The 24,363-nt window shown below is 36.8% G+C and overlaps 1 protein-coding gene across 3 annotated transcripts; it reads left to right on the top strand.

The window, feature by feature from the left end:
* Positions 1 to 879: 879 nt before the first annotated feature.
* Positions 880 to 23,091, top strand: LOC138323634 (uncharacterized). Of its 3 annotated transcripts, none has more exons than XM_069268400.1 (6): positions 880 to 898; positions 11,910 to 12,922; positions 15,622 to 15,761; positions 17,937 to 18,171; positions 18,427 to 18,683; positions 18,862 to 23,091. In XM_069268400.1, the coding sequence occupies exons 2-6, from the start codon at positions 11,988 to 11,990 to the stop codon at positions 20,760 to 20,762; spliced, it is 3,468 nt and encodes a 1,155-aa protein (XP_069124501.1). In that variant the 5' UTR covers positions 880 to 898; positions 11,910 to 11,987; the 3' UTR covers positions 20,763 to 23,091. The 3 variants fall into 3 exon arrangements, with proteins under 3 accessions (XP_069124501.1, XP_069124493.1, XP_069124484.1); XM_069268392.1 differs by lacking the exon at positions 880 to 898 and adding an exon at positions 4,388 to 4,611; XM_069268383.1 differs by lacking the exon at positions 880 to 898 and adding an exon at positions 8,055 to 8,407.
* Positions 23,092 to 24,363: the final 1,272 nt, after the last annotated feature.

Raw genomic sequence — 24,363 nt, 5'->3', positions numbered from 1 at the left:
TGAACGAAAATCTGTATGACGTTTTATTTTTAGAAAATGCGCGAACTCTCCTTTGAAATTAAAAACTGTATGTACATGTATGGTGTTTATTGCATTATTCAGACAGGAATGAACACAACCGATGTAGAGTGTTCGTTACGGTTCGATGAATTACTAGTTACATCAGAACAGAACACCATTAAAAGACTACCCATGATACATCACAGCAGGAAACTACTGAATGATTTGGAGTTACAAAATGTAGTTAATTAACAACTAGCTATCTTTAGAGTTACACATCAATAGATCGGCGAGCCCAGATAAACAAACACATCAATAGATCGGCGAGCCCAGATAAACAACAAATGAAGTTGATGACCACAGTATTCTTAACTGTCAACAGTTCTACCCTCTCGTAATGCTATTTAAAGTTGCTTTTAATATCTCGCACACGCTTACCACGATAAATACATTGACATGCTTATATATATATATTTATTCTGGACAGTATAAAAAGGTTGGGGTATAAAGATCATATTAATCGTCACCGATATCTTCCACCGGTAGTGTTATAATATAATCCATTTACAGCAGCAGTATTTCACCGCTGGTTCAATAAACCCATGGTATTAAATAGATAATATTCCAATAGGCGATTCAGTGTTACATATAGTAGTCACGATTTCTGATCGCTGACGTCAAGGTGACAGAAAATAACTATACACCAGTAATAGTTACCCATTGTCGGTCAACCACATCCCATTTCGTTACGTTCATTATGGTACATCCATATGGATGATCAGTTTCATTGATAATTTGTAAATTTTGTTATTCGAAGGATTAAAGGGTTCAGCAATGTCCATGATAATTCCAGAACGGTTGCCAGAGACGCGATATGAATAGATGACCAAAATTACAGGTAGGTTTTATCTACTTTCTCTAGCTTTATCAATATCATGGGGGTTTATTTAGAATATACAACAATATCAATATGTATACCATTATATTGACCTAGTTAACCAAGCTGATATCGCTGTGAAATTGAATTGCAATGTTTAAAGTAATCTTAACAATCAAAATCACAGAATACCAGGACTGGGGTTTATCATAATTTTGAAGCCAAGTACTCAGTTTGGTGGTATACCAGTGGCGTAGGAAGATGAAACGTAATGGGGGGGCAAAGGTCCTCAATATTTTGTACCCCCCCCCCCCCCCGCCCCCGCCGCCGCACCTTCAGGAGATTAATTCAACTCCCAACCATATATGCTTTATGTACATATTTCATATATCATTAAATTTAATCATTGAACACATATATAGACAGTGGGGTCGCTAAAAGGAAATTAACGAATACGCAAATTTGCCAAATTAGCGTGTGAGCGTCGAAGTTGGTGTTTTAGGGGTCTGAGGGTGAACCCCGAGAAAAAATATTGTAATTTAGAATGGCTGAGATGAGTTTTACAGTGTATTTTGATGATTTTGCGAGCGCCCGAAAGCGCGAAATTTTGGTGTTTGTGGGGTCCGGGGGTCTCCCCTGGAAAAAAACCGTTTTAGAATGGCTTAGATGAGTTCTACGATGCATTTTGATAAATTTGCGAGCGCCCAAAGCCGCGAGAATTTGGTGTTAGGGGGAGGGGAGGGTGTCCGGGGTCTCCCCGGGGGAAAAAAAATACGATTTAGAATGGCTGATATGAGTTTTACGATGCATTTTGATGAATTTGCGAGCACCCAAAGGCGCGAGAATTTGGTGTAAGGGGTTTCCGGGGGTCTCCCCCGGGAAAAAAATTACGATTTAGAATGACTGAGATGAGTTTTACGATGTATTTTAATGATATAAAGCGTTCTTAACATGGTAATTTTTCGATTTAAAGCTACCTGCATTTAGAAATGATAATTGTGTCGTCATAAAATTATAAACAAATTGATCTTTTAAGAGCATTTTTTAAATAGTACATAGAATCCCTTGATGGACATTTTTAGTCTAGTTCGTGTGTATTTGAAGTTTTACTATTTAAGGTTTGACATTATGTGCTTGAACGTTTTAGGAAATGCGCCGCGCAGCGGAAAATTTTCTAGAATGAAGTATGAAAAATGTGCAGGAGGACCCATTTTTCTTTCAAATAAGCATTTTTAGAAAATTTCAGTCGGCGAAAATGGGGGGGCAAAAAGACATGTTTGCCCCCCCCCCCGTCCTGGGGAACGGGGGGGGGGGCAAACGGGGGGGGGGGGGTTCCCCCCCCCCCCCCGCTTCCTACGCCCTGTATACTGTATGGTTTAAGGCCATATAACTGTATTGTAAAATGTGATAGTTCAAGTAGCTCAAACAGTCATTTTGTGTAAAGCCAAACGAAGTAAGATGTTCATGGTTGTAGCACCATCAATAATAAACTAAGTTTGAATTCAGTTAGAAATCACTGACTATAACAATAGCATCCAAATAATTTGACAAGTTTCACTCAGATATCACTTTTAAACACGTGTGTTGACGCCACCACTTAAAATGCTTTATCTCGTATTTCAATACTCAAGACTGAAAAAAATGTGAAATGAAATAGAGCACCACACCTTGTCTTCATGGTTTGACCATGTATGTACTCATATTATATTTCGATAGAATTGCCAAAAATCATTTTCAGTTCTTATTGTACTTGTAAAATTAAATCCTGTGCATTGTAAGTATTGTAAGTATTGTAAGTATTGTAATTCTCAAAATGTTGGTAACTTTTGGTGATGAATAACACATTCAAAGCTCTTCTTGATTCGTGAGTATGAAAATACGGTAATTATAGAATTTTAACCCCAACTAGTTTATATGTGTAAACCCGGAAAATGTAAATGTGAAAAGTTTGGCAGCGTGTAAGAAGACGACGGCAAATCAGAAAGGCTAGGTTTGAGGAGGCTGTGTGAGTTTTAAAGCACGAATCAGATAGATAACAATCGCAGCCAGTCTACATTATAACGGTCACGTCGTAAGGAAAAACAACAGATGGTCAACACACATTGTCGACTACGTTAGATCAGCGAGTGCTTATGTACTAGATACTTCGCAAGGTACTACGTCACCTAGTAAGGAAATTGTACTAGATAAGAGTTTTCTCGATATAAAACCATACATTTTCAAGAATTCGTTGATAAAGTTCAAATTGTCGCGGCGGGCAAGTTTTATTAAAAGTTTCCTACAAGTTTGTGGTCTATACTTATGCCCATCTGGAAACTCAGCCTTCCCTCATTACTTTGCCGATAATTCCTGTTTTATAAAGGTATGTTCGCCGAATGTTACAAACATAAACCAATACCTTTGTTATAATAAACGTTAATTATATCATGATTATGTTAGTATTTGCATTCAAATGTGGTGAACATTAAGATTTGAACTGTCTGTTTATGACATCGATGTTCTGTATGAAAGTCATGGGCAAAGTGTATTTAAATAGATTAGATGTAGTGAGTTTAACGATAGATCATATTGCATTGTCTCGACATAAGCAGTCAGTTCGTTATTTTCGAGTCAGCAAGAGTAGGTTGGGAATGTAGCGTGTATATATATACGCTTATATGTGTATCATTTGCACGATCACAAATATTTGCATAAACAGTGAAACATGATTATTTAAATTTCCCCATTTCTATATGGTAATATCCCGATACCATACGCGTGCTGCTCAGGGCCCGTGGTCACTGTAAACTTAAACACCTATTAATACAGGTTGACCTAGACAATCAAGATTTTATTGTTGTAATTGACTTATTATCATAGGATCAATCCCTTTCTCTGTGCAACGTAAGAGTTCGGACAAATACATGTCAGCTTACTAGTAATATTTGAAGTTGATCTTAAGACTTGATTCAAACAGCGAAGCATTCGATGCTTGTCTTCCTTTTTTTAATTGTCATGCAAATGTTTGGTAGAAGTTGACTATAAATCCGGAGAATTCCTTTCTAATGCTGTTTATTGCTTGTATGTGTGCGTTTGAATTGCGTATAATTTATATCCTTTTGTCAGTTTTAAATTTTTTTTCTGCTTACTTGGTTTATTGCTGTCGTTGTTTGAATTGTCTTGTTATTCGTTAGGATAAGTTTGTTTATGAAACATACCGATATGTAGCATGCGGCTGAATTAGACTAAATAAATCGCTATTATTATTTAGTCCTATATCGACCCAACCAACACGTCACGATGTAGCTGTGTTAATGGGTTTAAATACACAGTGTTCTGTCTGATACCGCCAGGTAGATATATTTAGCAACGGAGTGTGACTCTCAGTAAATTCAAAACGTGCTGCCCGATAGAAAGGCTGACAAAAATATCCGCATGAAGTCACGACTTGGCCCTAGAGCTAGAGGCAGTCAGGCGGAAAACGCAACGGCGCACTGTATGTACGGTAGACTGTATACATATCACAACAACAGGTATATTACCTTATATCGAAAGCATATCTGATGTAAATCTTCCCCAGTCATTGTTGTGTTACATCTCGGAGATGGTTGATTAGACGTCACGGCTCTGTGCAAGGACATGATAACGGACTTAATGTTATCAATGGATTTTAATTATTAACATCATTGTCAATAATTTTTTGTTTTCGTTCTAATTGGATACATATGGATATAGACCATGACGGTTAAATCACGGTAAGTTTTTCTTTCTGGCCATTATTATATTTGCTCGTATGATAATGTAGATAATTAAAATCAGCTAGCATATTGAAAACAATTTTCACATTGCAATTTGATTACATATCATAACTTAGCTTGATTTCGGAACGATAAGGTGACATATGTTTTGCTATAAATCAGAAACATATATACATTTATATGCATATATTTTCTGTAAACATGTAATAATATGGGATTTAACAGAAAAAGTGGTTGTGTGCCATCTTTATTCATGTCTTTCCATATGTAGCGGGAATGGACTGGGTCGATCTTCGATGATCAGCTGTAGCTCGATCAACGGTAGTGTTCGGAGGTCCCGGGTTCGAATCCCGGTCTGGCTACTACATTTTCTCCTGTTACACATACGTGGTAGGGGTTATGATGGGATAGTCTGTATGAGCTATATAGTATATAAGACTTATTGGGGGATGCGTTCTATGTTGTGGGTGAAAATTATGTTAGTGGTGTAATATGGTAAGGTTAATGTTGTAGGGGCGATGTGGTGGGCGAGGTAGAAACTGTGGTGAGTTTCCCTTAGCATTCTACCGTGGTAGTAGTTAACAAGATATAACTAGTTTGTATGGGCGATGTGGTAGAGGTTAACCGGTCAGGTAGAAGTTAACCGGACAGGACTAGTTTAGGGCCGATGTGGTAGAGGTTAACCGATCAGGACTAGTTTACGGCCGATGTGGTATAGGTTAACCGGACAAGACTAGTTTACGGCCGATGTGGTAGAGGTTAACCGAACAGGACTAGTTTAGGGCCGATGTGGTAGAAGTTAACCGGACAGGACTAGTTTGTAGGGCCGAGTGTGGTAGAAGTTAACCGGACAGGACTAGTTTAACCGGACAGGACTAGTTTGTATGGGCCGATGTGGTAGAGGTTAACCGGACAGGACTAGTTTACGGCCGATGTGGTAGAGGTTAACCGGACAGGACTAGTTTAGGGCCGATGTGGTAGAGGTTAACCGGACAGGACTAGTTTAGGGCCGATGTGGTAGAGGTTAACCGGACAGGACTAGTTTAGGGCCGATGTGGTAGAGGTTAACCGGACAGGACTAGTTTAGGGCCGATGTGGTAGAGGTTAACCGGACAGGACTATGTAATTAGTATGCGGTGTAGTAGTAGTAGGTTTTTTTAGCTAACTGGTAGAGGTTATGTAGTGGTAGGGGTGAAGTTTGGCGATATGGGAGAGTTTGGGATGATGGCATGGAGTTAAATGGTAATGAATAACAGCAAGTGTACATATAATTAATGTAACCTAAATATAAAATTGTAAATCATACAATAATGAATAGACGTATATATTGGTGGCTACATTAAGGCTTCATGTAAGGAAAGCCTTTTCACTTGTATTCTATTGAGAATAGGACAAACACTGTAACACATCAATGGACTTGGGTTTATTAGTTTAAAGACTAATACTTGTATAAATATACACAGTATGATCTAAGTATATAGAGAATACTTGAACATGAATACGCTTTAATTCCAGTTGATATAGTTTGGTATTTGATATTGAATATAGTTGGATCGGTTGATTTAATTTAATTACGACAGAAAATTATTACTGTAAACAAATAAATAAAAAATGTTAATCGATAAACTAATTATTATCATTACAAATATGGTATCTGAAATAAAATGATTTATATCGGTACACACGTCCTTAATTGTCATATTGTTCGGTATAAACAGGATTTTAAATGCATGATATTCCTAAGGCCTTGTCTCAAGATTTCGTTTTTTTGTTGTTTTTTTTTCTCCTATAAATCGTTTTGTTTGGTTCAGTCTATGTGTCTTTAGGTCAAATTAAGACGGATGTGGCATGTTGTGAAACAGCAAATAAGAGTTACATACCAGTGAAATAGATTCAGATATGACCCAACGATCATGTTTTCGCTTGTTTAAGAAGCAATTAAAATTACTATCTGATAAAGGGAGTATTTTTTCACTATCAAAAACAGGAGCAGACGATTTAGTATTTTTCTTCAGTTACAAAAGTTACTTACTTTAGACCATTACCACCATTGAAAAGTTTGAGCTCCTAATTTTACATTAAGTTGAAATTTAAAAAATAATTAATTGCATCCCGAAAAAATTCCGTGTCACTATATCCTATATGGAATGAAATAGTGATTGCGCATGCACCAAAGGCAAAATGAATTATTTCATTATATTTTTCGTGTTAATTAGACAGATATATACACGATTACACGCCAATTATTATTCAAATGATGAATGCCATTTATGCTCTGTCGGCGGTGGAGCATCTTTAAGAAGCAATTAAAATTACTATCTGATAAAGGGAACTTTCACATAAATCACGTTCGTGTTTCGGGAAGTAACCATGATATACTTCAAAAGATTAACAAAATTGATGAAATTTTATGTACTAAAACTACTTATCCTTGAATTTATTAAAGTACTGGACATGTTTAACTTACTGACTTATTTAAATAGTAACTTTTGTGGTTCGTTGCAGTCTGAAAAAGCACAGGCACATAAACTTTGTTGAAAGTTGTATATGTTGTATACAACTAGCTTTGGTATTAAAGATAGCTCCATACATTTGGGGAAACTCATGTTTTTTTTTCTAATGGGTCTTATTTTCATGTAGAATTCAAACAGTTTGTAAAGAAAAACTGGAGTTTTTGAACAACTTTTTCAGATAGTTGAGCTTGAAATATAACATTTGAGTAGATTTTCTACCTGAACGTAGTAACAATGATAAGACTATTTTGTTCTTTAATATCTATAGGAAGAAAGTAGTTTCAATAATCTTATTGATTTTTGTCTTCAATTAAAAATTTAACTTCTAACGGTCGAACAAAAAACAAAACATGTGTATTTTAAGAAACGCTAACTAGTTTTCTTAATTTCAAACAAGGATTTATACGTGTCCTTATTTATTTCTCAGAATAACTAATATAACCAAGTGTTACACTCACTTGCATGTGTTAACAAAAGTTGCACGAAAAAGAAAACAAAAGAGGATAATTAAATTACCATGCATTTACATTATATATAGTGACTTGAGATTAATATTGCTCACAAAATAATCAAAAACAATTTAAAACTTTACTTCTATATTATACTTTTACTATGTTACTATACATAATAAACAGAAACGTACACGTCAAACTTGTAGGCTATGGTGTACTGTATATCGTACACGTTCCGTGCCTAACAATATGTAAGTACAGGTTTTCTCATTTCTGATCAATACAGCATAATCGTCACTCCATGTATTTTCATAAGGGTTACCATGATTATACGACTCATGTATTAGACGTGACGTAAGTAACTTCATACATATCCGGGCAATCTATTGTCTTTATGCTAATGGGTCTCGATGACATGCATTCCACGAGCTTGTTTATTTCGTTGCGCTCCACTGAATCGGTGACCTCACAGGTCAAATAACAGCGCCGTCTGGCGACCTAAATAGAAAATACACATTCTAAATGGAGTGAAACCCAGGAATAGTTGTGTGTTTATGGAGTGTTTACTGATCAGAATGAGAGATAAATTTATTTCTCGTATGCTATACAATGAACACAGATGATGTGAAAGTTGTAGGATCCAAATTACCACAGATATTAGGTGTTAAGGAGCGTATACAATGTTTGTTTGGGGTACGTGTGGTTTTACCACCAAATCACGCTGACTTCCTCAATCGTGGTGACAGAAGCAATGATTTCGAGGAGTCGCGTTGTGCAAACATTCATTTGTCGTCAGAGGCATCATCGGAAAATGTTCAAAAGGCGAAAGTGAGTACAGATATCACAATCTATATTAACGCCCAATATGTACAAGAACTGGGCCTAACTCCCTCGAGGGGACGTAACACTAGGTCGATTCTAAAATAAGATTCATACTATTATCCGGACACGATAAAGATAGTTGTTGTTTACATTATGTTGGACACGTTTGCTTGTTTTTCTAGTCACTGAAATAAACTGAAAATTAATATTTTAAATATGAACTATAAGTCTTATTGTTCAACTTAAGTGTTACATAGATATTTTGATGTTATGCTGAAGGCAGCTCACAACCAGGAAGTTGTCGGACCGCACGATTATCATGATTCTTGTAACTGTTCTACATTTTGAACCTATTCTAACAAAAATAGGAACCCTGAATGGCTCGTAAGTTACGAAGAAGTTAGTAAAATATCTACATGTATGGATGTGCATGCGCAGTGATCCGTGATATAACAACACAGTTTACGCCCATTCATTGTCAAGATTCAACTTAACAGTATGATCCACAACTGTGAAAAGGGTGAATTATGAATAAACACTTTGATGAATAAATATCACTCCTTTCTATACAATAGACACAATGGTGTATCAAAATTTCAGCTTATACAAAGTACAAACCATAATTTACAACATTACGGTAGAGTTCAGCGAGGCGGTAGAGTTCAGCGAGGCCTATCTTAAACTGGCCGATGCTTTTACCAGAGATTTAAATATAATTATACTATTTAAATCTCTGCTTTTACTTTGTAAATTTTGGTTTGACAGCGAAATTCGACTCTATTGACAAAAAAGCATGTATAAAAATAACACCGACATTGTTGGTCTTCTCTGTTTTACTCTATCTACAGTGTATACATGTGGGCGAGACTGATTCACAGCTCCAAGTCTTGAAATCATATGACTGATCAATGTGAGCAATAATACACAATATATTTCTTTGTAGATAAGTAATGCGTACCTGCTATAGCTAGTCATAATGGGGAAACACGTGGGATGTGTATATTAAAACAGACTATTTCCTCTCTCTCCCTTAGTGTCGGTGAATGAAACAAGTTCACAAAAAGGGATAACTATATAGTTAATAGGCTTTTATAGTGAGTGTGCCATTCGGTGCGGACGACTAATCTTGTGGTCAGAATGAGGACTAAGGGTTAATTGAACTTTACTAAATGTAATATTATTATATGAACGAACGTGTCCACAATTAGTTTTATCCAACATGAATATGAATAGGTAAGTACACGGCTTGTTATTTCGTTCGTACTGACGTTAAAGCTAATTATTGGTTAACATGTGTTTCCAAATATGATCTTTCCAGGAAAAACAAAACGTGTACAGGTATATATTAAAGTTCTACAATTATATTGTATGCTGGCATGTCTCAATTTCTCAAATAACATGAATTCGATCAATTCTTGTAGCTGTAGTCGGTTATTAATGTATGATAAGCAAGCTTAAGGGAAACTTAAAAGTCAGTTCATATTGTCTTTAGTCTTATTATCAGGAAATGATTTATTTCCAACAGTCACTATCATCATCGTGACCTATTTTCAACAGTCACTATCATCATCATGACCTAGATATGTGGTGATGAGTGCCACTAATTATCTACAAATCTATGTTTGCTTACAAATACCTCATTAATGATTCGATTTTATGTCAAATGTATTGTGTCAATTAATTTACGTTTCGTAATCGGTACAATGTATTTCGTTCTGACATCGTCACTTATATCCTGCCTTATTACATCATTGTTTTATTGGCGTAAAGGTAGTAATTTATTTGTAATAATTGGATTTATTAAGTCTATATATTCTGTGTTATACTAATACTATGTTGATTGTGTTCCGTCATGTCCAAATGTAATACACTGATTTGACCTCTTGTTACACACGTAAGTGTGTCAGAGCGTAATAAAGAAATCTGAATCTGTTAATATTGAGTATTGTGAGCATCGCTGCCATCGAGTATTGTTTCGTGACAATGTCGAGTACTACAAAAGATTTCGGATGAATATTCATTCAAGACATTTATATGATAAACCAACTAAAGGAATGACACAGATTAAATAAAAATAGAAGCCGATTTCCTAATCACATACTGATAGGTAAAAACCAACAAACAAAAACATTTTCCGGACATTTGAACAACATACCGATCTTTTGATAAAACTACAAGTCACTGCCGTCTTGAACAGCCAATGACAGGCCGGGCCGTACACATTTTATATCAGCCTGCCTAGGTTTATCAGTACTCTAACCATATGGCCTAGTCCCATACCTACATATTTATAACACCAAGCTTCAAGGAATGCCCTACCTTTACCAGCCCTTCCCGTACCATTTATCAAGATAAGACTGATATAATGACCAAATGAGGACAGCATACAACATTTTAACAGACACCTTACCGTCTCATATATATATCTTACAAAATTTTATATTAAGGGAAATTTCACAACTTTCCTATGTCACCTTTTGATATCTAGAATAATACTAATTACTATTCAACGTGTTTATCTGCTGTCTCAGATTTGGACACACGGGTAGTTACTAATATGGTTTTACCGTGAAACCAGGATATAATGCAGTGTGCTAAGACTTGTCATTGTCAATAGGGAAGAAACTAGGATGGTATATATAAATGTACTTAAATCAAGGCACATATCAATCATTACATTGCTGTCATGTGACTAGGACCTAATTGTCGTTTTACGAGTTGTATATTTATAATATTTCTTATGCCAGATCTTGTCGCGAGCACATAATGTATTCATGGCTTCCTCACATACAATATGCATATATATATATATATATATATATATATCTTTTCTCAGAAAAAGTCGTGTCTCCACGGCGGGACATATCAGTAATTAACAATTATGTCGCTCTACCTGTTTTTAGGATAAATATCTCACCAAAGTTTCAAGCAGGAGTTGAAAATGAGAAATTAAAATTGACTTTATAAAGAAACCAGTCTAAAGAACGTTTTACACAAATTGAAATTAATTTATTCAAAATTGTATCACAGTTTCTTCAAACGTTGAACAAAATTAACATATATACATAAAATTTCTATTGCACTTTAACAACACGAATGATGCATTTTTTGCATACCGGAAAACTCATTATATATGGATAATTATGCAATAAAAAGCAATATTATATATACAATGCTTGTGTACATGAATGAGATTAAAGTATATCTTACCACGGAGCTAGAGATTGACCACGGTTACTTATGCTGAAAAGCACTTGCATCCTAAAACTAGTGTAAGTGGAACAATTCCGCTATATACTTACAAGGCTTTGAATTTTTTTAAAATTAATCATTGATAGTCTATGTTCATCATTGATTGTGTTAGATAACAACATTTTTTTTAACTAACGAGTGACCGGATTTCATCTATGTAACTTTGTAAGATGGCTTCATAAGTTGTTCTAACGTGTGCCAAATCCTTTTTTTTAGTTAATAAAATATGTTTAAAGTTACCCGTTTTATTTTGTAGAACTATATATCATCTTTGACCGCCGAGGAAGAGGAGAGCGACACATTTACTATTAGAGTAAGCGAACCCCAGTTAACAATGTTGATCGAGAATCGAGACACGATAGAGCAATGTTCCCAGGCGGTATTGGAGCTCGATCGAGAAGCCGATATCCTCCGTGTGTACGGAAAAGTAGACAGCGTTAAGTCGGCCCAGTTACTGATCGAGATGCTGCTTAGTAAAAGTGATGGCGACACACCAACAAACACACGAATAACAGTAAATACTAGTGACGAAAGCAAAGGAAACGCAGAGGTTTCAACAAGTGCGGAAAATGCGCCAGAGTCTGAACCGGAAGTTCAACCTTTGCGAGATTTAACCAATAATGAAAATATTGTGTGTTATAGTGAAAATTTACGAACCCTTGTCAGCGAAGACGATTCAAGTCTTCAGACTGACGGCGAACCACTAACGTGTAATTCATTTGTCCATGTGGGGTTTTCTGAAAATATACCAAAACGAGGTTGTGATTCCGTTCAAATGGGAGAATTAGACGACGTTAGTGATTTGACAGTTGATACAAAATTTCAGGATGATTTCAGCACTCAACTAGACGCACAACACATTGATACCCAGTGTACACACCTCCATCTATCTAGTCCTCACTCTGAACTTAAGAGCTCTTCTGACGAAGAGGTAGAAAGACTCCACAGCGGTGTAGAATATGGTGGGAAAGTTGAATTTGCTTTAAAACTGGGTTACACGGAAAACCAACTTGCAACTGTGATAAATAAATTGGGCCACGAAGCCAGTCAGAACGAAATTTTATCGGAACTTATAAAATTGGGAAAGTGTGGAGTTCCCGACGAGGAGTCTAGACATGATCAAGACTGCGAACCTGCATCAACGGAAGGTAACGCCAGGCCAGCACCTTTATCACCGCACCACAGAAGTCCGGATACTATAGGACGGGAGTTGGAGTTGGTGGACAAGTTCAGGCCTGTCGTTATTGACGGCAGCAATGTTGCCATGAGGTAGGTACACCATATATGAGAGATTTCCTAGTGGAAGGTTATCTTAAAGAAATGATGACCATATACCTTTGGTTAGTTCAGAGCTCACATCATTGATAAGGGTAGGGGCTTGGAACAGGGAAAATGTTAGGGTTATCACTGGGAAGCCGCTTCCTGAAATGGAAACCGAAGGGAAAAACAAAGAGTACTTCTTCTCTATACCTTGCAATTGGTGAAAAGTGGACCGAAAAAGACAAAGAAAGTCTTGGTAAGGATGTAAAGCCTCATGATTTAGACAGCGTACAAAGTAATGAAAACTTCTACTTTTAGGTAAACTATTTGGCCCTTAATGACATTAGTTGTCGATTGAAGTTCATAGACGGGGTTCCAGAACTACAGAGTTTCAGATTTAGGTTGTGGAAAGCTGTCGTGAACAGTTTCGAATTTGAGGATCACAAAGTTTGGTTGTTGGGAGAGTTGGAAAACAACTACGCACTATTATATGTATTTATTCTCTGGAATTTTGTAGATGTGCTAGAAGTTGTTTACACGAAAGTAAATTTGAAGTTAAGATATGGATTAAATATGTTAATTTCATGTGTAACGTGTTTCCTGTCGACTCCTGCCTGTCAAAGTAAAGTTAAACAGTTCTTCAAGAAGGAACCATGTCTGTTACACACCCAAACTGAACTTGTCACACTTCAAAGAGGCGTGGTGCCATTCCATCGGCGTCGTATGTAATCTTTAACGAACCAAAGTAGTCCAACCCTCGACGGCATCACAGCACTATAGTTATATCACAGGGAGGCTTCTTATTGGAAGAAAGTTTCGGTCAGTAATGGGAGGCTTGTTGCTGCATTGGATACCAATTGTTGATTTGGTTAGGCTAATTAGTTAAACATGCTTTAATTTGATTTTAAATTTCTACAAACAACCATTGTCATTCAGGGACGAAGGCAAAGGAAAGCTTGAGCAATATACTAAAAGTAGTTGTTGTACATGTGCACGTTGGCTGTTAGCTTTAGAAATTCACCAACTGTTCGTAGGATATATATATTAACATAAGGAGTTAGTGATGCATTGACGAGTGACAAAAAGGATTTATTTGAACCCGACACTGATCGCTTTAAGGTCAAGGGGGTATAAGATAGGTGATTGACAAGAGGGTAGAAATGACCGGATGTTAAGTCTTCATAGAAGTTATGGTTTTCTTTTGAAATAAGATATTCTGTTATTGGTCATCCTTAGGTAAACCACTCGGTTCGGAGTTTATGTTGTTCCCTGCGCTAAAATCCTTCTGATCTTTTACAGTTGCTTCCCTTCGTTTCAGTTCGTCACAAGACGGATAACGTGCCCGCCTTCACGGCTTTCCTAATTTTCTTTCGCCCATTAATTTCGTCACACAATCAAAAGTCCTCCACCATCTGAGCAAACAATCAATATTACAGAAATGTTTTTTTATTGCAACTATTCTAAAGTAATTTTATTTTATAGGATTTTCGTTCGAGTTGTGATACTTTTACATAACATATTAACTGATAAAAAACCATGAGATCTAAGTAGATTGTGACGTTCATATTCTGTAAAACAAGATACTGGTAGTGTGTCATCTGAGCCATGTATCCAAATCTAATTCTGCTTGATCTCAGAGGCTCAGTTTACACTGCTAATGACGTCTACATTGAATAATATCTTGTTAAAACACCAGGTGGTTTTGTAATGATGTTTTTCAGACTGAATATCGGCTTATCCATTGATGTTTATAATAGAATGACATTGTTATAAGATAGCGTGTTAAAACGAGTTGTTAAGAATTTAATAAATATAAACTTAATTTGAAATGTCATTTATTGTCTATATAAAGAGCTATCGGTAAATCCGCTGTTGATGAGTACTACACTATATCGAATAACTTGACATCGCCTACTTGCTGACGTAATTCACCTGTTCAATTGACACCAACGCCCAAAGTAATGATCTGTCCAAATTTACATTTCACTGTGTTGATCAGTGAAAATATGTACTAGTAATACGCCACACTATTCGACATTTTACAACAGGACCAGTAGACCGGTTAATGGTATTGTATTGAATCACATCGTATATGATAACCGTGTGTACGAAGTAAACACCACATTTACGAACCATGCTCTATCGAAGAAATTATTCTCGAACAGTTTATTGCTCATACGCCCTCTTCTATCTATTATGCTTGTGGGCGTCGCGAGTCCCTATCTAAAGATACGAGAAAACCAATTTTAATGAATGGGAACTTGAGAAGAGTAAATTAGTATTGTGCACATTCATGTGGTACACCTATGACGTGGCAGTTTAATGATTCGTTCCAGTCGCTATAAATATGAAGCCATCCGAATGACACATTTACCCCTCGTCAAAACAACAGGATAAATGCAGTATAATTGTTTTTCAATACTTGTAGCAAAATCCAAGGAAAGTACATCGCTGTCAGCTGTTTATATACAACGTATGTCAATATAGACCTTACCCAAATTGTAGACAAGCATGGACACAGAGTAACCACACACGCCATTTTATCATTGAGTATGATTTACAAAGCCTTGTAAAACATTTTCTCCTTATTTGCTTGCTTCGATGTCAAGATACTTCTTCCAAAAAAGAAATACCCAATATATGAGTAACGGGTAAGACACAAAATGATCGAAATTCTCTTTAACACGTATGTTTGTGATTCATTGTAGCCATGGAAACAAGGAGGTGTTCTCATGTCGTGGTATTGAGTTGGCAGTAGAGTGGTTCAGAATGCGTGGCCACACAGAAATCACTGTGTTTGTTCCCTTGTGGCGGAAGGAAACATCACGGCCTGATTCCAAAATAAAAGGTAGGTACTCGTCACACATAGTTGATTTACTGTGAGGTCAAAGTTAAAAAAGAACTAATCTTTATGACCATATCAAGCGCCATACACCATTCAGTATCGACATAGTTTGGGTTACGTTTACTCTATTTTCAAAACCACTTTTATTCACTTTCAAACGAGATCACAAAAGATATCGTGCATTTACAAAATCGTCTTCCCAATGCAAGAGGACGATATCCCATATTCATCCTTTCCTGTGCTTCAGAACTCTTATCGGAATACTCCTTGATAATTCGAATAAAATGGAGTATAATAATGAACAATGTATCTACTGAAAAACTAACAAATGCATGTGTGGACTTCCTGTTTAGGGATGTGTTTGGGACTTGGCAATGATGCCAAATAAAGAGACCTACAGAAACAGTTTAAAACACAGAACAGTGAGAGCTGTAGCCGATGGATTACGTTGCATGGATGCACATCCCATTGTTAGCAAACCGATTTGTTCCTCATACGTTCACATAGATATGCACAGATAATGTGCTCATTTATGGTCACCATTATGATTGACTTATTTAAAACATCGCTTATTCAAGTTTAATTGTCTTCTAGATTCTACTATATTTACGTATGACCAAATTAAAGTCTGTCTCGATGTTTATACCAATGCTTTGTCAGGTTTTCTGGTCTCAAAGTTGCCTCTATGTTTGAAAACAACAACTAGCGTCGTCCTCAGTTCACAGTATACGGATCCAGGTGAACTAGGCCTGTCTGACGTAGCCGTGACGTACGGCGTTGCTGGGCGTCAGCTCACCACTACTTACCTGTGGGTCACGTTACTGGCTTACAGTCTGGTGGCTCTCATCATATTAGCGTAAAGTTTCTGTGACTCGACAGAAACATTAAGAAAATCAATTTACTATTAATAGCAGTTTATGAAACAGATTATGATGGTATCATTTTGTCTGTGTTATTCCTGTATGTAAATCTAGATTTCAGTGCTGCTAATAATCACGATATATCCTAATATACGCCAGTAAGGAACCTGACTCGGTAGAATATTGGTTTTCGCCTATTTTTAGTGTATGAACCAATTAAAACCGATAATATCCTAGCAATCAATCGTGTTCTGAATATACTTTCCTATTTATGTAAAATATCGTATCACACTACTAAAATAATAGCTGCAATATTGTAGCTCAAAAGACTTTTAGGCAGAAAATGGTGTCGTCTTTAGAGCTACAATTGGCGCCTATTACGTCAAATGGAGCAAAGATTTGTTGGTGCAAACAATTATTAAAACGTCTTTACGCATTTCATCTTGCTTCTTTTATATCACTTACCTACTAGGCAATAAAACTAACCCGTGTTAAATATCAAATTCACAGCAGCGAGACATAATTTTTTCACATATGGATATGATGGTCTTTTTGAAGAAAAAATATACGACAAGTCTACAAATTATGAAATTAACTTCTTATGAGTGGTAAAATAGATATTCAGAATGGTCGTTATGTTTCTTTTGGATATTACTAATATATAAATGCATGTATACGCTTAAAATAATTGGAAACCTAAAACAAAATATAGAAAATTGTGCTCGAGTGATTTTCTGAGGCAGTGCTCCACTAGCACACATATGGACCATTTCTTACTCGGCCGAAAGGTATAGTAGGCCGAGTACGTATATTCGTTCTACTTCGATAACTGAATACATTTGTATATACTATATGGAATTGTTGGTAACCATGTAAGTTTATGAAACAAATTTTATGTAAATGGTAATTAACACACCACATGTTCCACTATAACTTTTTCATTTATGAAATATACCAATGTATGCATGATTGATCTGATAGAATTAAACTAGGACTCATTCCTAAAACTTGTGATCCAGAGTTAGATGATTACTGTAGGATGAATGTTCAAATAGAAGATAAATATAGCATAAAGAATATTTTCAGGACCATATAGAGTATGATATTTATGATTTTTTTTCAGTGGCTGTGGCAAAATCACTCAAAACCGTTTTAAAGCTGTTATCGGTGAAGTCTTTTTGAACTGCTCATAGTTTTAGAATGCTAAATTATTTTTTGCGACAGTCGCATTGGTCTTGTATGATATGATGAAATAAAATTTTAAGATTGAAAAAAAAAACATTCTGTTAAATTCATCGACCAATTTCTTTATTTGCAGACCAACATATTCTCATGAATTTGGAAAAGGAGAAGGTGTTGGTGTTTACACCAGCGAGACGAATTGGCGGGAAACGGGTCGTCTGTTATGATGATCGCTTCATCCTTAAACTGGCTGCGGAGACAGGAGGAATCGTGGTTTCAAATGACAATTATAGGGATCTGCTGAATGAGGATCCAGAGTACAGAAAGGTCGTAGAGGAGCGACTTCTCATGTACTCTTTCGTGAATGACAGGTACTTATCAATGTCCCTCCATCTGATAACCTAAAGTTGGCAGGGTACCGCCTGTGGACTGTTTGTCTTCCATGTATCTCATGATATTGAAAAAGTAAAGAAGTAACTATTAAAGAAAATCTATAAAATATGTTATATTCGGTTCCTTTCCTCTCTTATCTATATTTTAATCTGATTGTCATATGTATACTGTATATGTATAGACTTAAATGCGTTGATGACACCCTGAAGATTTTTTTTTAAATTCGGTTGTAGATTTATGCCTCCTGATGACCCACTCGGTAGACATGGGCCTAGTCTCGATAACTTTCTGAGCCGAGAACCAACAGTCCCGGTTCCTTTGCCCCCGGTCTGTCCGTATGGAAGCAAGAAGTGCACATACGGCAACAAATGCAAGTTTTACCATCCAGAGCGTGGAAACCTCCCTCAAAAGACTGTCACTGAAGCGTTAGCTGAGCAGACTAAACAGAAGATGCAAGATTTGATGGAAAGAGGCAGCAAAAGTGTCGAAGGTACATCTTTTGTTGGTTCAATGTGGTCTTAAAATGAGTCCTATTAAATAGCTTGAAGATCGGATATACAAATGAAGTTTCTGTCACACAAAGAACTACTACTATTACGCATTGAACAAACATTTGACATAATAGACGTATCAAATGCATTCATTTGAATTATTATTTAAAATTTCAGGCGATAAGAAAAAGGTTCCCATCCGAAAACAGCCAGTGAAGCAGAAGATGTCTTTACAGCGAACTCGCTCCCTTGTTCCTGTAGAGCCAATAGCCAATAGGCCTCCACCGGACTTTAGAGAATTGGCTGCGGACAATCCACCTCTGCCAAAGTTGGAACAGATAAGTCAAAGCTCGGAGATGACAGAAAAGTGGAAGTCGTACGATGACAAACTGACGGGTTACAGGAAAAAAATGGAACAAGCAGAACAAGAAGAAAAACAGCGGCAAGAAGAAGGTACGTCCTCAGACGCAGAGTTATCTACATTGAGAGCACCACAAACAAGCGAATCTTTACACACGTCTTTGACAGGTGACCATGTCAGTTCTCGATCTTCTTCACCCTTACAAAGGAATAGTCCTACGCAACCAATAAAACCACAGGAACAGTTTCTAAGTGGTCATCTTCTTTTGGCAAAGAAACTGTCTGATGAGGCTGCTGATAAGAAAGTGCGACAGAAAGTTTCAGAGGAGCGGGACCATAACAGAACACCTCCTTCTGACTTACAACAATCACGAGGAGCTTTACATAGATGTAACTCCCCTTTAGCTCAGTACAGTCAGCCACAAAGTCAACATGTGTCACATCAGATGTTGTCGACTGAGCAACAAACACAACCTCGTCATCAGAAACTAAGCCGACAGCTGTCACTCCAAGGAGCTAATGATCCTCGAACACATCGCTCACTACACCAACAATTGTCCTATGACCCACGATACTCTAGTCAACAGGCATACCAGAAACGGGCACAGCCAATTCAAGGAAGACAGGGATATTATGATTTACGTAGCTCGGATAATTTTGGAAATGTAAATGTAGGTTGTTTGGACTCTGGAATCATGCATCAAATGCAAAATATTCCACAAGACACCAGATCGTGTAACGAACCATTTTTCTCGGGAACAAGTAGTAGACATTTAAATGTTGAGCACGCTACTCTAGCCAGGATGCAGAGTGCGCCTGAAGTTCCCCAACTCCGAAGTGCAGCTGCTGCTCCACCCATTGCGAGAATGGTTCGTCAAAATAGTAATTCGGACACACAGTTACATATCATCGGTGGAGAAATGGAACAACCTGACTATAACTTATCTGAATTTCAAGGCGCAAGATCTGAATATCAACAGGGGGACAACTACTATGTTCCTCGTGGGTCTGGATTTGAAGTCCCTCACCAATCTGCAGTAAGTCAGTTTAATCGAGGGTTTACCCATAGTGCACAGACTTTTCATCAAGGTCAAGTATACGCACAACCACAAAAGCACCATGCTGGAAACACAACATGGTCTTTTGGCGACCAAGGGTTTTCACCTGGACCAATTAAACCGCCCGCAAGTTTTCTAGGTTTTCAACGACACGCACCGGTACATCATTCACGATCGTATCAGATGGTTCATTCTCGACCTACTCAATCAAAAGACACGTATACGGATCGTGATCCTAATTTCCACACGGGAATCCTCACGCAAAGGGAAGATGACATTTGGGGACCATCTACCGCCCCCACATCCTCATCTTCATCCTCGGTATTTTCCCAAAATTTTAGTCAAGGAGACAATCGCTTTGGTGACATTCCAAGAAGTCAGTCAGGGATGGCATCCCAAATTTCAGAACAAACCCGAAGCCAGGTGGGTCCTTCGCATACGTCCTCAAGCAGTCAAAGTCGAGTGATGGCCGATGCATCTAGTAAATCTTCGCCGTTGGTCGCTGAAGATGCGCCAATACAACGCAATGACCCCCGTTATAGTTTGTACTATCACTTGTGTGGACTATTTCCTGAACCAAAAGTCAGGGCTATAATGAACCAACACCCAGACCAGACTGATCCACAGGAACTGTGTGCTTATATAATCGGAGCTAAATGAGAGATGATCAGTGTGCTTACATCAAACGAATGGTGAGACTTCGTTAAAACACTACGGGGTTTGCAAGTGATTAGTCAAAAGAGACTTTAAAAGTGCTGAGCAAACCACAGATATATTTCAAAAATATTTTAATTAACATACACTGCACGTGTGTAAAAAATGAAGTTAAAGGTATCGATGGAATTAATTATCAGTATAAAAATTCTTTCTTTCATATACGTATTAGAAATTAAGGACTTTTTACTCTTTTTTTGTCATTGAATAATCAGAAGCCGTGAGGACTGTACTGTACTTGATGCTGTTACACTACAGCGACCTTTCCTTTATTATAACCAGACAAAACCAGATTGTACTGTAACTGAAGTCATTACATCATTCTTTGTGTATCAAATGGGGATAAGAATGCGATTCATCGAATATACTTTGAAATGCGCTGATGTTCGTGATGTAATTGTCAAATGTTTATTGGTGTTTAAGTATTAGTAACAATATACGATACTTACAGGTTAGCTATAAAATACTTTTAGTTCCAATATGGTTGGGATAATTTTATTCACTTCCAAATAGATGATTAAAACTGTACCATAAGGATAAAGCAAAACGTTATAGTTATATATAAACTCCACTACACCTATATAACTGTGCATATAGACAGAAACTCAGCTCGAGTTGTATGTAGTTGGAAGAGGTTTGTGACCTGAATATCATGTTTAAGAAAAAATTGTTATACCACGTGCTAATGGTTAAATATACATCCAATTACATTCGACAATTATTCCATAGCTAGCAGATGTTGGGAGTAGTATTGTTAGAGGCGATACCCCGACAGTCGCTGGACAGCACGTGGTAGCACAAATAGATTTACTTTTAATCATTATTGGTTGTTATTCTGTATTCCGTGTTATTTTAAACTATATCTTGGTTATTTCAGAAACCATTGTTAAAAAACCAACATTACATTTTTTTCTCAATCGTGTTCCAAACGTATTGTATGAATTTAATACATTTGTGATTTTGTTTAGCATGTTAAGGATTTACTGCTAATTAATTGCTTGCATCAAATGTTCTCTACTCGGAAGTGTATAATGTTAAATTATTGAATCAATAGTTTTTACTCTTAACAAAAACTTCGCTCTTCTACAAAGCACGTCAAACGGTGGGTAGGGCCTTAACTAGACAGCTTGTAGTGACCGAGTGGTTAACATCTTCTTACATTCTACCACTAGCTGCCATCTCTTGGTAGATACTGACAGTTGTTGATTTTCTCTTGCGTTCCTCTCCCCCTAGTTATAGACACGTTCTTATTTTACCCGCGGATAGGACGTTAAAAAGACAAACTAGATTCCCTGCTAGAGTCTGGGTCTTTGGAACCCTGTGTGATGTTTTGGACGGCAATGACTGGGGAGAGCATACTTGCTGTATTGAATTGTAATTGCACTTTAAGCTCTTTTGTGTTTGAAGTAATAAGTGCGACGGAAGGTTGTGCCAAAGATAGAGTGGATCACTGGGTTAGGATGCCCGTGATCCATATGCAATTAGTGACTATTGTTATTATTAGAAGCGCGTGTGGGGAAACAATGTGAAGGAGAAAGTGATGAGAGAACGAACATGCACAGAGATGATTACGGGAAAAGTCGTGTTCACAGCACTCAAAGTGATCGTAGTTATGTTTTCTATCGTGGTTGTTTAAGCATTACTTCAACAGTAAGTTGAGGTGATATATTAACTAATGTAGTACCGAATGGTACGGACATTCATCCGATTCTTCCCATCGCCTGGAAATAAAACTTGTGAAGTTTAGTATAAGGCGTCGGGGAGAGTCTGAAGAATTTTAATGAGGATTTAAATTTAACGTCATCAAAATGTTTTGATACGTCGTCAAAAGCTTGATACAAATACAGTGTCAAATCATGTCACCAGTTAGGTGAACAATAATCGGTACCTCTTTTTGAGGCATTATATTTTATTGATATCATATAACAATTAATTGTTTTAGGTGTATTGTATCTAATATCTATAATTCACATGTTGCAAGTTTCATATATCTTTCACACACACGAAATATTATAAATGGATTCTTTTTGTAATGCGGATTTATTTTCTAAGTTTGGTTAATTTTCGTTCATTCAAATATTCCACAATAACATGATTGTAACTGTTCATTTTGGTAGTCCACCAATACTACCACTATTGACCCATTTCTTCCTAGCAACATTAATTGTTGTGATCGAGAGATGCCAGTTTAAGAACATATAACTTATGGTATTGTTTTACTGTTGTACTCAAATATTCTGCTTACAGCGAAATATTAAAGGATTGACAACTGACATCTCTCGTTATTTTCTGGGTTTTTTATAATGGTCACGAGACTTCACATGGTTTGTTAAATTATTCAGATGTAAAGTAGTGATTGGTATTGTTTTATACATCTCCCACAAACACATTGTAACTTAACGACAAGGCGTACGTCCTGTAATTCGTGGTGGATTTGGCTCTAGACCTCGCATACAGGTTCAGGGCGACTCCGCCAGCACGATGTCGGGCTAGATTATAAAGAAGACGGGCGAGCAAACACCACCCATGAAGTACAACCTTGTGACGTCATTGCCTTCATAAAACTGCTGTTATCTCGGTAAAATATGAAGTCATTTCCAGAAATGTAACGGAAGTAGACAGCAGGATTTTCAATGTGGTAAAAACGGAATAGAGCTAGTATATTAATAATCCAAAATAAAAGGCCAAATTAAATTCACAATATTCAAAGGATTTACGTTAAAATGTACGGAGAATTCACTTACAGTCTCTGTTTACATCGAGCTTTTCTAAAATGGCAGGATATATTATTTGTAAAAGTATAGAGATAAAAGGGAAAAATACCGTCTCGTATGTGGGTAGGGGTATTACACCATCGAGATAACAAAATTGTTTCCCGTTTCATTGAGACTGAATTGGCCAAGTTCAACCAAAGTATGATTTATTTTTCCTTTGATTCAAAACTGGAAAACACGTCAAGCCTGTAAACGCCTCTTCTCTACGGATAAATCATATACTCGTCTCTCCATAAGTAAGGAACTTTAAGAGTAGGGCATACCAGAGTCCACGTTCGAGCTGCCTGCCTTTATAGTTTTTATTATCTTATCATTATACAATCAAACCGTTCATTGAACACTATTCATTTATTTCTGAAATCCACAGTAAAACACTTGCATCAAGATTTTTATATTTCAAGGTGCCACAAGGAATTTCTACGTATGCATTAAGAGAACAAAAGATGGTATTTACACAAAAGAAAATTAACAGCATTAGGAGATCCTCTGGCGGTACAGTATAAGGAGCAAAGCATGGAGCATGGAACATGACAGGGGACATATAAAATGGAACATAGAACATGGAACAGAACATAGAACATGGAACATAGAACATGCAATATGGAACATAGAACATGAAACAGAACATAGAACATGAACATAGAACATGGGACATGGAACATGGATACAGGGCATGGAACACAGAACATGGAACATAGAACATAGAATATGGAACATAGAACATGGAACATAGGACATAGAACAGGGCATGGAACATGACATGGGACATGGAA

This window comes from Argopecten irradians, chromosome 1 (assembly GCF_041381155.1).
Source record: "Argopecten irradians isolate NY chromosome 1, Ai_NY, whole genome shotgun sequence".
Taxonomy (NCBI): Eukaryota; Metazoa; Mollusca; class Bivalvia; order Pectinida; family Pectinidae; genus Argopecten; species Argopecten irradians.
Note: the sequence above shows the minus strand (reverse complement) of the source record. Positions and strands in the feature narration are given on the sequence as shown.